The sequence below is a fragment of the Tetrahymena thermophila genome, assembly GCF_000189635.1.
Source record: "Tetrahymena thermophila SB210 genomic scaffold scf_8254611, whole genome shotgun sequence".
Classification (NCBI taxonomy): Eukaryota; Ciliophora; class Oligohymenophorea; order Hymenostomatida; family Tetrahymenidae; genus Tetrahymena; species Tetrahymena thermophila.
The window spans coordinates 484,329-498,362 of record NW_002476381.1 but is presented as its reverse complement, the minus strand read 5'-3'; the positions used below and the strand labels follow the sequence as shown (position 1 = coordinate 498,362).

The following is a 14,034-nucleotide window of genomic DNA, read 5'->3' as shown; positions in this document are numbered from 1 at the left end:
ATTAATAAATACATATAATTAAAATATGATAGCATAACCAAATTAAACAGAAATTTCATATTAAGGAAAAAACTATAAAAATACTACTTTAATTATTTAGTAAAAATATAATAAAAGATCTTTTATAAATAAATATAAGCAAAATACAAAACAAGATTAGAGATTTACTGAATAAATCATATTTAATAGAATAATATCCATCCTTAAGCACAGTAATTAACTAACTATAACAACTATATAATTTGTTTTCATATATATAAAAACCAAAAATATTAATTGATTTTTTAATAGAAGACAAATAATAAATAATAAATATTTTTTTTAATATGGAAATTCAAAGCAATTAGTTTCATCATCATCATCCTGAAAATCCTTTTTAAAGCATTCAAGATACTCCAAATTAATCTGATTATTAAAAAAATCTCATGTATAATATGATGAAAGATTAAAAAGAAGCTATAAATCTTGCAAATCATAGTAAATTAATCACGAATAATTAGTAGATATGTAATATGCTCAGTGCTCCAATTTACGTTTAAAAGCTGAAGAGAAGGTCAATTAGTACAAATATGATTAAGGCAAATCAATAACAAGGATGTGATTTTGGTGATGATCATATGTAAAATATCAATCAAAATGTTCCAAGTCAGCTCATTTCAAAAATAAAAGAAACACTTAATTTTTAGCACCCTCAAGCAATTATTAGAAAAGCATCAACTTCTTAAATAAAAAAAAGACAAAGAGTTTATAGCTATAATAATTTATTTGCTGCTTAGCCTAAGAGCTAGCTTTTATAAAATGAAGAAAAAGTATAAATTGCTGAAAATAATTAAAATTAGACATAAAAGAATAATATTTAGCTTAATAGAACTACTCTCTCCGCTTCTGTTAAAAATAAGATAAATATTGATTCTATATAACGAGATTAAAAGGTTTCTTAATAATAATAGCAAACTGCTTCAGAATTACTAGGAGAATAATAGTACTAAGCAAGTCAATAAGGAAGTAGAAAATTAACTTTGAGACATCAAGTATATGCTGATGTATTTTTAAAAGACAAGAAACCTGCAGATCAATTTGCTTCCAATTTATAATAAAAAGAAAATGAATAAATTTATCTACAAAAGCTGTAATATCAATATGTAACCCCATAAAAGTAATAATAAAATAATTAAAATTAGTAAATACAGTTAAATGAATAACAAGAACAGTGTTAAGCAAACTAATTTTATGTTAAAAGCAAAATTAATTCTAATTTTAACTCTAATCTATAAAAAAATATTATATCTATGAGTCGACCTTCATCTAATACAAAGCTGAGAAGCTATGATATTAAGTAAAAAAAGAGGGAAGATATTATCGATGCTTAAGATTTATTTAAATTACAAAATGCTCATTAAAATACATCAATCAAAGAAAGAAGTCCTAATATGAATCCTTACTATTATTCTTATAAATAATCAAGGTCAAATTCTATTCAAACTAACACTGAAATAAATAAAATTATTTAATATGAGGACAATAATCTTAATAGTAAAAGCTGTTAAGGCGTAGAATATTATTAAAAACTGCATGAAATAATTATGTCAGAATCGATTCTTGCTAAATTAGAAAAACCTCAGTGCAGACACAGCTACTATTTAGAAGGGTAAGATAAAATCAAAGAATACACCAAATACATTTTTGAAGCTTTTTAAAATTACACATTAGAGATATCTAAAAATCAGAATGATTTAGGATTCTGTAGTTTGTATTTATCCGCACTATAAAAAGTATTTACTGAAATAAATTCATTTATCTCTAAAACCGTAATCGCTCTACCTGATTAAATAGCTGTTGATTAAATGAAAAATGTTAAGAGTCTCTTAGAAGTTATTGTCAAAATGAATAATCCTACCTTAAAATAGTTTTTGAAACCAACCATCTTATAATTAAATGAAGAGAAGCTAAAATTAATACAAGAACTCTCCCTTCTTCCAACTCCCTCCACTCTTAAATTCGTCGAATTATTCAATGACATAGACAAATACTTTAATATGTAAATATTCATATGAAATTATTAGAGTTGTCAAAAAATTATTAATTTTTGATATTCAATTTTTAAGTATCATAAATGATATTCAATTTTAAGTATCATAATTAATGATATTTATTTTACTTTTTTTCTCGTTTATTTTGGGTAAATAAAATCTAAATTTTCTATAAACACCAAGTTTAGATATGGTTACCTCTCGTTATATAAGATTTCGCATATTAGGATTGCCTTAAAACCGAAATGTGAAATAAAAATTCTTAAATTTAGTTATTTCTAGCAAGTCAGAAGGATTTTCTTAACGAGGAATTACTTTATCCTATTTTTAAAATATGGTATATATCAATTAATATAAAAAATTGAATATCAAAATAAATTATTTCTTAAATTTTATTTTTGACAAAATTGTTTGCATTTCTAAGTATTTTTTGAATTAATATAAAGTTACCATGATTAGATAGATTAGCTATAAAATAACATAATTTAACAAGAAAATTAGATAAAAGAGATAAATGAAATGCTGTATGGTGCAGAATAGACTATTCAAATAAAGAATCAGATGCACTAATCTTAGTTCTAAAGCAATTAGCAATATCATGAAAAGGAAGAAATGATTTTGAAATTAAATCAAAGCATTGAACAAAATTTTACTAGTAGAATTTCATAGCTCAAGTAATCGGAAGAGTAAAATAACAAAGAGTTAGATGAAAATAAGAAAACAATTAATTTGCTTAATAAATAAATTTATGAATTGAAGGAAAGACTTAAACTGCTTTCTTAAAAAAAGAAATCTGAAGACAAGTCTTCTTAAATAAATATGATAATTATTCATCCTTAAACAAAGAACTACACATATAAATTATAGAAGTATATAAAGGATTATTATCCTTCTCCTTTTAGATTTTCGTAAAATTGTGTTTTGGCTTTTGTTAATTGCATTTTATGTGATAAGATAAAAGATGATTATACTTCCTTTTTAGCTAAACTACCTTATATTCCTCTCTATAAATATACAGCTTTGTGGTTTATGAAATAATTCGGGTAAAAAGAAGTAGCATCTCATTTTTTAAATGATTTTATAGAGAGCTTATCAGAAATGAACATCAAAAATAGATAAATTGAATTCTATTGTAGCTTAATTGGTTTAAGTAAAAATAAATTGAAAGAAGAAATGTAAAATAACAAAGGAAATCAGGGCATCTAAGCTTGCATTAAATCAATCATTCTGCAATCAAATTTATTTTATCAAATATATTATGATGTCGCTTCAACTTACAGAAAAAAACTAGAAGAAAAATAAGAAAATTATAATAGACCTTACTTCTTTCATTAATATGAAAAAAACGATGAAATATCTCTTAAAAGTGCTCAATAGATTGTGTCGAAGCACTTAAAAGTTTTTGTAAATGACCAGCAAGAACTAGAAGATTACTTAGAGCTATTTAATAAAATAGAATTGACTTAACATATTTACAATTAAACTCAGAAATAGTATAATTTCTAAATTTTAAAATAAAATATTGATTTAGTTGAGGCAAAAGAAAGTTCTTAGTTTAAGTAAATACTAAAGAAAAACTCAGGAATAACTGTTCCATTGAGCAACATAGGTTAATTTGTAATAGATTGTGTGTCTAATATAGAGTCAGAAAGATTGTTGCAGTTTTTATTTGCACTCAAAACTCAATAGCTTGAAAAACTTAACCAATTATTGTCCTTAGAAGAATATAAAATTACTATGCTTAGTTTTTATCCTTTAAATAATAAAGCATTTTACGAAAATACATTTGCTTGCTATTCTCTTTAGAATGTCGTTAAAATCTTTGAAACAACAAATTACGACTAAAATATTAAATGCCTGCAAAAATTTGTCAATTTCATTGTTGATAATAGGACTTAGGATTCCTTTTATGCTCAAGTGGAGGAAGGATAATCTTTCTAAAGTCCTAGGGCTTCACCTCACTCTCCTAAAAAGTACAAGAATTCAAACTCTATAAAATCATTTAGTTAAATTAAGCTAGAAAATGTTGATTAAAATACACAGAATCAAAGCTCTCAAAAAATATAAAAAAGTAAAACTCTTAATGTAAAAATCTAAAGTTCATAAGCTAATAGTTAAACTTAAAATTTTACATCAAAAAACATTGAATCTTAAAACGAATTAAATAGATCGTCTTTAAGCAGCTTTGAAGAAAGCAGCCCTTCAAAGCTCAGACATATTTAAATAGTGAATTTCATGCATTCATAATCAAGTCCATAAACACCTTTAAGATAAGGAAGTTAAAGCCCTAAAAAACTGATAAAATCATAAAATAAAACAAAATCTGGAAATAATTCGCCTTAAAAGTCATAAAAAAGTATATTAAGTCCTATACGTTCATAGCAAGACTTCTTTTTTTCAACTAGAATTTTATTTAAACAGGAATTTGAAAATAAAGTGATTGATGCATTCTTCAAACAACACTTGAACACAGTTGCTAATATAGTGATTATAGAAGAAGTCTACAACAACCTTTTAAACCTTATAAAAAAAGAATAATAAACAGATGACAGAATCAAAAAAATCCATGATTCGTTTAAATACTACCTTCAAACAGCAAAAAATTAAAATTACATTACAACTAATTATATTACAAGACATAGTTTTATATAGTATGTTATTAGTGCTTGGGATGAGCTAAGATTACTTCTGAATTTTATTTCTCTCTCATTCACTTCTAAGCAAAACTAAGTAAAAAAGTGATTAAAAATTTTGAATTTATAATAAAAAGGATATTTATATTAAAAATTGAATAAATCCTTGAAAAATAATTAATATATAAAAATTAAATTTATTTTTAAATTTTAAACTGTTAAATATTTATTTTAATAATTTCCAATTTTGTTCAAAATTAATTTTATTTATTTATTAATTTTTCTTAATTCACAAATTATGATAATGATCATTTGATTGATCATATCTTCAACTAATAACTGTTTTAAAATAAAAAATATTTTATTAAAATTTATAAGAAATAAGAAGTAGAATTTTTATAAGTTCGATTCTTAAGTAAAAGTGGTTTTTTAAATTAAAAAAATTCAATAAAATTCACTACATTTTTATCAATATAAACTATAAAAACTTGTTATACAGGGTTAAAATTTGATGATCAAACATTTAAAAATGTTAACTTTAAATAAATTTTTAATTTTAATTTATTCTATTTGTAATTCATTTTATAAAAATACCCACTTTAGTTATTGAATGTATTTTGTTATAATATTGATTTTATTCTAGAAAATATTGAAGTAAAGGCTAATAAATTATATTTTAACTTTTCATCTATCTAATTATTAAAAATACAAACAAAAATGTTATTTCTACTTTGCTAAACTTTTTAAAGATATTATCATTAAGTTCAACTTTATGAATTAGTTTATATAATTTGTCATAAAAATTACTAAATTAAAAAAAAATATTATTCTATTATTATTTTACTTAGATTGATTATTAGAAATATTGAACTTATATAGCAAAAATCTTATACGATTTATTGAATTAAAATATAATTTTAATATCTAAAAACAATCCAGCAACTTTATATTTTACTAAAAGTGTTAAAAATTAAGATAATATATCTAAAAGCGAATCTGTATAGATAAAATGGGCAAAAAAGAGAAGAGTGAACCAAAAGATAAAAAAGAGGTGCAAAAAGAACAGCAATATACAAATTATTTATATGTAATTGCTTAATTAAGAATTGCATTTACAATATGTTTTTGATAAAATATACATTAGCCAAAAGTTGAAATACCTCCAGAAAACTAAGGATGGATGCATATTAAGTTTATTGTAAGTTAATTTTAATTCGCTTGATAACATAAATTTGCTAAAATACTAAGTTGATAGAAAATAATTGGCACTTTGCTGATTTTGAGTTAGATATGAAGGCAAAAGATCCAATTTTTTGTGTATTGAGCAAAATTGAAAACAGGCATGGAAAGTAAATTTTAATTGAAATAAATGAGCTCAGACCAAAAGATTAACTAATTTAAATTATTCAAAAGGATTTGTAATGTTAAGTTGTACAAAGACCTGGAAAAAAAAGAAGAGTAAGAAGTCATTTATTTATTTATAATGGAATATCATATTTTATACTAATTTATTGAATATTTTTAGTTAGAATAACAAACAAATATAACTTAAAACATAATCAAAAATAATGCTACTTAATTACTAATTAAATAAATAAAATAAAAGGATCAATTTTACTGACACATTAGGTGAAGCATATAAAACATAAGGAGAGATCAAAAAGTAAGATGCAAAATCATTTAATTTATACTATGTCTTTGATGTCAATATTAAATCACCTTTGCTATTATATGAAATGAACTGAAAAAAATTTTAAATGATATCTTATTTATTTATCTATCTATCTATCTATCTATTTATTTATTTTGTAAATTCCACTGTAAATCATAAAAACTATTTTATTAATCAACAAAACTTTTAAAATATTTTTATCATTTAACAGTTTTTAAAAATTCGAATAGTTTTATAGAATTAATTATGTTTTTTATTTAATTTATTTCAATATAAAAAAACATATTTCTACCATCTTAAGATTTCTTTTTTGCACAATGGTAACTGTTAAACACACAATTATGAATGAATAAATTATGATTGGAATGTCTATCTATCTATATTATAAAAATGATTATATTAATAATAAATAAATAAAATTTCTTCTTGAAATTTTTAGGTGTTTTTATTTTGTTTAGACAAATTAAAAGATTAATATTCATTAAGAATAAATAAATACATTATCCATATAGATTATAATGATATTTTTAAAATGTTTAATTTCAATAAGATTAATTGAATTAAAAACTTATTAATAGTTTATTTTAATTATTTTATTCTCATATTGTTGATATAAATCTATTGATCTAACCATAAAGAAGAAAGAGTTTAAAGTTAACTATTTATTTTTCACATTTGTAATCAAAGAAGGCTATTAGAAATATTGAAACTTAGTTGGTAGTGAGTAAAAATAATAACCAAGATTCAATAAATTAAAAATATATTTTGATCATAATATAATAAATTTCTACTCTAATAATGATTTTTAGGAATATTGTTAAATCATATTAGAGAAAAATTGTGGTAAAAAGTGATTTTAATATATTTTTTTGCTTTTTTACTGTTTAAAAAAAAGATTAATAAATAGTAATAGAAAAGTTTAACTTAATCAAAAAGTTTGGTTGTGAGCCAGCCAGCCAGCTTTTTGCTCATAAGAATATCTATTTATTAATCAATTAATTTATTAAGCAAGCAATATCAAAAATTAAGAAAATCAAACATTTTAGCAACTACGTATAAATGGGAGGATTATTAAGCAAAGGAAGTTATTTAGATGAAGTTGTTTATTTATCGAACTAAAATGTAACGCCTTCGGACCTGAATATAATTTAGAAGGATACAGATTGTAAGATTCAAAAATATCTATCTATTTTTTTCCTTATTTCTACATAATAAATTTTAATAATCAAATTTACTAAAAAAAGTCACAGAAAAGGAAATTTTAAACCTCTATTTCAGGTTTTATCAGCTGGATTAAAAGGAAAATGTATTTTATTTAATTTTGATTTCACTTAAAACTTTATATTTTTACTATTTTTACTATTAAAAATGAAAATTTTCAGCAAAAATTGTCAATAACTTAATTTCTCAACTTAGATGAACTCTAAAATTCGCCTTTCAAATCAAGGCTGATTGATGGATTAGAATTAATAAAAGAGCAGTCAAAGTATCTTTAAGGTAAAAACCTTACTCTTGATAATAATACTGGTTAAGAGGCTAGCAACTAGGAAAAGGCAGATTAAAAAAACTATTCTAGAAGATAATCAAAAAGTGCTGCTGATTTGCCAAAGGCTAACTTTTTAAATTTTGCGTCTGTAAATGGAACAAAAAAAAAACTATATAAAATAACTCCACTTAATAATAATACATAAGAAGGAATTACTTCTAACAAATACTCATCCAAATAACTAAATTATTCTTTTATTGATTTCAAGCTATTTTGTAAAATTTTAAATGTATTTTCAGCCAAAGCCTCATCTTCAAACAAATCGAGATGTAAGTCTTTATATATTTATTTATTTATTATCAATTCAGTTAAAAATAAATAACAATTTATTTACTATTCACATAGTTCTATTCAGAATATTTGACTTCGATGAAGATGGTATGCTTAGTAAAGATGACTTAATTAAAGGTATAACTCTCCTTTTTACAGATCCTCATACAGGGGAAAAATTAATGAACAAAAGTGAAATTGAAAGATTAGCTGTAGCTGTGTTTAGTGAAACTGAAACAAATTAAGAAGGTTTCCTTAAATATGAAGATTTATAGTTAAATCTATGGGAAACTGATTTTGAAAAAAACTGCACCATATATTTCTGATTAAAAAATATTAATTAATTAATTCTTTATAATCTAAAACTAAAATATTTTATTTATTTGTTAACTTATTTACATCTTTTCTTTCTTTATTTTTCCTATTTCTTCTTACAGCATAAAAAGTACCTAAAAATTAAAATAATTAGAATTTAAATTTATTTTATCAAAAAAATTTCCTATATTAGCAAATGTAATCTTAGTTATAAAAATATTTTATTTTCTAGAATATTTTTATTAATTTTTACTAAATTATTAATTTGTTTTGTTTTGATTTTAATTAAAAACACATCTTAAATCAAAAATAATAAAAGCAAATACAATGTAGATCCTCTTAGATTAAAACTTTTTTTCAAGCTGATTTTAAAAATTAAAAATGTAAAAAAGATGTTCATATTTTTTTTACAAAAAGTCATTTTCAGCACCTTAAAAATTAGAATCAACAGTAATATTTAATTTATTTTTTATCATGAAAAATCAATAAATAATTTTAAATTACATAGAAGATTTATAAATAAAACTTTTTTCATAGAATAAATACTGATTTTATATTTAAATAATTAGTTTATAAAATGAAAACACTTTTTCAAATAACTTTTTTAAAGAATGTTAACTTGAGTTGACATTACTTTAAACTTTTTATTTTTAAAGTGTGTTTTCCAATTTTCTAAATAATCAGCAGAGTCAGTCAGTCAGTCAGTCTTTTTGATCAAAAATTAAATATCTCTAGAATAATTAAAAATTTACAAATTAACTAATTTATCAGAAATTATTATTTTAATTTAATTAAATTTACAGCTGTTCAATGGTGATTAGATATTATCGAAATAAGGATGCTTTAAGGCCTGGCTCACAGATATTCTCTTGGCAGGCTCAATGTCTATTAACTTTACTAGCAAATCAGCTGCTTGAGGATCGGTCTCAATTATTGGCTTTAAAATTTCATCTTTTTAGGATTTAAAGCGTGGAAATAGATTTGACCAATATTTTAAATTATAAGTGCCTTCTAACTTTGAAGATTTTGGAGTGCCAAAAAACTAAAATATTTTGAAAATCTAATCAATTTCACTATCTCCATGAAAAAGAGGATGACCTATAATCAACTCAGCAAATATACACCCTATAGACCAAACATCAACAGGGAGCGAATAAAGTTTATCACCTAAAAGTATCTCAGGAGCTCTGTACCATAGAGTTTCTACTTCATGAGTGATAGTGTTAAGAGGGATTCCAAATATTTTGCCAAGGCCAAAATCTGCAATCTTAATATCACCCTTGTTATTAACTAATATATTTTAAGGCTTCAAATCTCTATGAAATATTCTCCTAGAATGGCAATGCTCAATCCCTTTTAAGATCTGGTGCATGTACGACTAAATTAAATTAAATTATTTTAGGCATCATTCATTTATCAAAAAATAAATCATAAAAATTCCAAAAAAGCAATTAATGAATATATTGATGGATGGATGAATGAATGTATTATTGAAAGAAAGAATATGACCAAACCTTTACTGTCTGCTCAGGTATTTTTCCAATTTTTTTCTGATATGCTTTTAGATCGTAGTCTATGTATTCAAAAACAAGATAAAGCTTATTCTTTTTCATAATGTAAACAACGTCAACCAATCTGTTTAAGTAAAATCATTTTACAAATAATGCTAATTTTATAGTTATTTATTTATTTATTACTTAACCACATTAGGATGATCCAGTGCTTTTAAGCAAGAAATTTCTCTGAGAGCTGTTGAAGGAATACCTTCGTCACCAATTTCTTCATAGTCATTCTTCACTTTCTTTAAGGCTACTATTTAATCAGTTTTTAAATCTTTCGCTTAGAATACTTTTCCGTATGTACCTTCTCCTATTTTTTTGATCTTTTAGTACCTGTCTTCAATAGTTTCCAAATTTTCTAAGTTTTCCATTTTTAATCAAGCTATTTTTTTAATTTAAATATAAAATTTACTTAAAAATTAAACAAATTGATACAGATAGATACTTATTTTTTAAAGACGAGATAATTTATTAAACTAACAGCTAGTTAGCTAGCTAGCTAGGTTGCTACTAAAATTTACTTTTTATTTTTCAAAAAGTTTACATATCATTTTATAATTAATTATATTTTTTAAATTAACTCTTTTTTTTTTAATATATATAATTATTTTATTATCCTTAATGCAATATTTAAAAAAATAAATAATATTACATTTAGGTACATTAACAATTGGTAGAACTTAAAAATTGAGAGATATTTTTTGAATAAAACAAAATTGTATTAAATTTTGAAATAATCAAGATGAAATAAAAAGTTCTTTTCGATTAATTAGTTAGCTGCTTTATTCTAAATTTTATAAGGGAGAAATATAAATAAATTTTAATTTGCTTAAAGTTTTTTATATAATATCTCATTTATTTTTGTTTTTGTGGGTAAAATTCGTTGAAAATGAAGGAGATTTAATTTTAAAAAAAATTTTAATTGCTATATTTTTATATTTCATTTTTTAAAAGTTAAAAAAAATAAATATTATTTTAAATATAATTTTATTGTCCTGTTATCAATAATTTTAAGAAATTAATTAATAATATTTAATTCAGTATCTATTAGAAATTTTAATAAAATAAAGTAATATTTTTAATGTAAACTTAGAATATGAACGAATAAACAAAATTGTATTATTAATTTTAGAAATAATCAAGATAAAGTATCAAGTTTTCATAAATTAGTTGTTTATTAGTTAGTTGATTAATATATATATATATATATATAGTTTTATTGGGGTAATGTAAAATTCAGTTTGCTTAAAGTTTTTAAGCAGTAGCAGTAGTACCTCTTTCTCTTTGTGTATGAAGTGGGTTGAAATATTTAGTTTTAAAATTTAAATAATTTTATTGAATTGGAGATTTTATCTAATCAAATAATTTTATAGGAGAGTTCACAGGAATTTATTTATTTAGAGGTAGTCTATTAGGAGTTTAAACTTATTGTTTGTAAGAGTTCTCCATCTTTGATTATTCTTCACTCGAACGGCTTGATTATGGTGTAAATATCTATTAATATTAGTTCATATATTACTGTTGTTATTGTTGTTGAGGCTATTGTTGTTGTTATTATTAATAAGGCTAATTTTCTCTTTAAATATTATTGATAACACCACAAGAATAATATATGGATTACTATATGTTTAATGTAGGAACTTTAAGTTATCTTATTTGTTTCAAGCTACTTTTTTATAAATTATTTAGGAATTCAGAGTCTTTTGAGAAAGCATTGAACGGAGACACCAATGGTTGGTTGAAAGGAGAATGCTCATTTTCGTTTCGCGACTCTATTCCGTTGTTGGCAGAATTAGATTAGGAAGATGAGTCAAACATATTATGCTTTATTCTGAAAATATCTGGTTACCGACAAGGAACTAATTTAGCTTATGTTTGGCTTTTAAAGATATTATTCTCTATGCTTGTCACTTTATTTGGAGAAAATTTGAGTTCTTCCTATTTTTAATTAGCTTTCAAGTAAGAAAACGCTTTACTATCTACTTTTTTTGGTTCACCATATTAGTTTAGTTCCTCAACGACTAAAATGATCTTTTTAGCAGGCGAAACGTGGGTGCTTTCAGATTTTCTGTGGGTTAATGACTATCTATGAGGAATAGCCAAGTAAGGCTAGCTACTTTTATCCATATTAATACCATGTAAAGTAGGAGATTAAAATTAATCGTTTGAATCAACTTGAATTTAAGTGCATGACCTAGCAGCAGATAAAATTGTTTTACTTTTTTGTTTATATTTTATTAAATCTTATTCAAGTTTCGAATTTGACTAGCTCAACTGATCATCTTCATCTAGTTGGTCAAATGACCCTTCGAAATTTGCAAAATGATGCATTCTTATACTTCCTTTTCTGCTTGAAGTTTTGGGCACATTTAAAGTCTGTATTTGTTTTGACTTCTACTAATTATTTTAAAGTTCTATAATTGAAGGAATATTTGTTTAAGACTTTTTGGACTAGCTCCTTTATCTTTTTGATTTTTCTACCTATCCCGTTGAAAGATTTGTCTACTAGTTATTATTTGCTTTATTTTCACTTTATTATTGTAGTTATTTACCATTATTATTATAATTATTAACTAATTGCTCATTTTTTAATTTCTACTTGGACAATAAATTATTTATTTCTAGTTTTTAAATTTTAAATTATTTTTCTACTTTCTAATTGTTTATGCTGCTGACCTCACTTTTAGCTGCTTAGAAGCTTAAATTATTCTATGGTTTTTAGTTTTTATTCTAAGCAGATTGAAGTTATTTCCAAAACTGCTCACCCTTAACTTAGAGGATATCGAGAAGAGTCTCATTTTCACAGAGATACTCTTTTTTTAACTAGAAAATTTAAGTCGATGGTGAAATTGAAATAACTGTAAATATTTATTTTTCAGGCTTGAATAAGCACTCATGCCCAAATACATCACCATCAGTAAGTTAGCATATCTTCTGCCCTTTTTACTCAGAGTCTTGATAGTTAAGGTAGTATTCAATGTAACCTTATTTCAAGATGTACACAGACTCATTTAAACCTAACTCACTCCTACTCTTTTGATTCAGAGTAGGTATTTCTTTAAGTGTTGCTTCAGATATTGCTTCGAAAACTGTTTAATGAAGAGGAACATTTATAGCCTTTGTTTTTGAAGATATTAATCTAAGCGTTATATCATCTATTCTAGTGGGGTACTAAGAAATTAAAGGAGCTATAAGCTTTTTCAAGCAGTCAAAAGTAAATGAATTTTTTTCTTTATATTTCGTATAACTCTAAATGTAGTCACTTTGTGATGTGACAGCCAGAATAGTATCAGTCCAAGCTACTGCTGTTTGAGAATTATCTTTCTCGTCGATACCAAAAGACTGCCCTTTATTCCTCTAATATGTTTTTTTAAGCAATAAAACCCCATCAACAAAGTAAACATTTTTCTTTTTTGAAAATCTGAATACATTTTCATCTTCATCGCATTTATAATATTTTAAGACTTCTTCATCTTTATGCAATCTCTGTTTTTGCACATTACTAAGTTAGTAAGGATTCTATTATTTTGATTACACCGCTTGAAGCCAGAATCTTTCTCTTTGTATATCTTATTCTGTTTTTCTAGTGTAAAATTGAACATCTCCATCAAGAATAAAGAATAAATTGTCTGCGTTCTCGTCTTCATGAAATATGACTTTCCCTTTAGGTACAAAAACATATTTTAAATTGATAGTGAGAGCTAGGAGAAATTCCATAGGATCTCCTTCTATTTCTCTAAACTATTCTACATGGCGCCGCAAAAATGTTGCCAAAAATATTTTTTGTTCTTGATTAGATAAATGAGTTTCTTTTTATAGGATTTTTATAGCCTTGTGTTGTTCAAAATTACTGATCTATCTGTCAATGATCTACCCTTTACTCATATTTGGGTTTTTTTTGTTTATAGCTCTATCCTTGGCATTATAGTTTGAATCCTGCCTTTTAGCCTGCTAAGCAGTTTGAGGTTTACTACTATTGTAATTCATTTAACAAAAGTTATTTATTTCA

The 14,034-nt window shown here is 23.7% G+C and overlaps 5 protein-coding genes across 5 annotated transcripts; 4 read left to right on the top strand and 1 right to left on the bottom strand. All coding sequences in view use genetic code 6, as the record gives it.

The window, feature by feature from the left end:
- Positions 1 to 266: 266 nt before the first annotated feature.
- Positions 267 to 4,772, top strand: TTHERM_00483670 (hypothetical protein; the record flags this gene model as incomplete). The annotated part of the gene is made up of 2 exons (XM_001017480.2): positions 267 to 2,038; positions 2,477 to 4,772. Exons 1-2 carry the CDS (start codon positions 327 to 329, stop codon positions 4,770 to 4,772), a joined length of 4,008 nt encoding a protein of 1,335 aa, XP_001017480.2. The 5' UTR covers positions 267 to 326.
- Positions 4,773 to 5,672: 900 nt separating this feature from the next.
- TTHERM_00483660 (hypothetical protein) lies at positions 5,673 to 6,408 on the top strand (the record flags this gene model as incomplete). The annotated part of the gene is made up of 5 exons (XM_001017479.2): positions 5,673 to 5,750; positions 5,808 to 5,861; positions 5,912 to 6,012; positions 6,077 to 6,121; positions 6,270 to 6,408. The coding sequence occupies 5 exons, from the start codon at positions 5,673 to 5,675 to the stop codon at positions 6,406 to 6,408; spliced, it is 417 nt and encodes a 138-aa protein (XP_001017479.2).
- Positions 6,409 to 7,394: 986 nt separating this feature from the next.
- On the top strand, positions 7,395 to 8,477 carry TTHERM_00483650 (EF hand protein; the record flags this gene model as incomplete). The annotated part of the gene is made up of 4 exons (XM_001017478.2): positions 7,395 to 7,500; positions 7,580 to 7,641; positions 7,718 to 8,150; positions 8,227 to 8,477. 4 exons carry the CDS (start codon positions 7,395 to 7,397, stop codon positions 8,475 to 8,477), a joined length of 852 nt encoding a protein of 283 aa, XP_001017478.2.
- A 703-nt stretch (positions 8,478 to 9,180) lies between these two features.
- Positions 9,181 to 10,396, bottom strand: TTHERM_00483640 (cyclin-dependent kinase-like Serine/Threonine kinase family protein; the record flags this gene model as incomplete). The annotated part of the gene is made up of 4 exons (XM_001017477.3): positions 9,181 to 9,197; positions 9,268 to 9,844; positions 9,981 to 10,101; positions 10,164 to 10,396. 4 exons carry the CDS (start codon positions 10,394 to 10,396, stop codon positions 9,181 to 9,183), a joined length of 948 nt encoding a protein of 315 aa, XP_001017477.2.
- Positions 10,397 to 11,656: 1,260 nt separating this feature from the next.
- TTHERM_000483639 (transmembrane protein, putative) lies at positions 11,657 to 12,117 on the top strand (the record flags this gene model as incomplete). Its single annotated transcript, XM_012797957.1, has 2 exons — positions 11,657 to 11,658; positions 11,715 to 12,117. Coding segments are annotated over 2 exons (405 nt in total).
- Between the last annotated feature and the right edge of the window lie 1,917 nt (positions 12,118 to 14,034).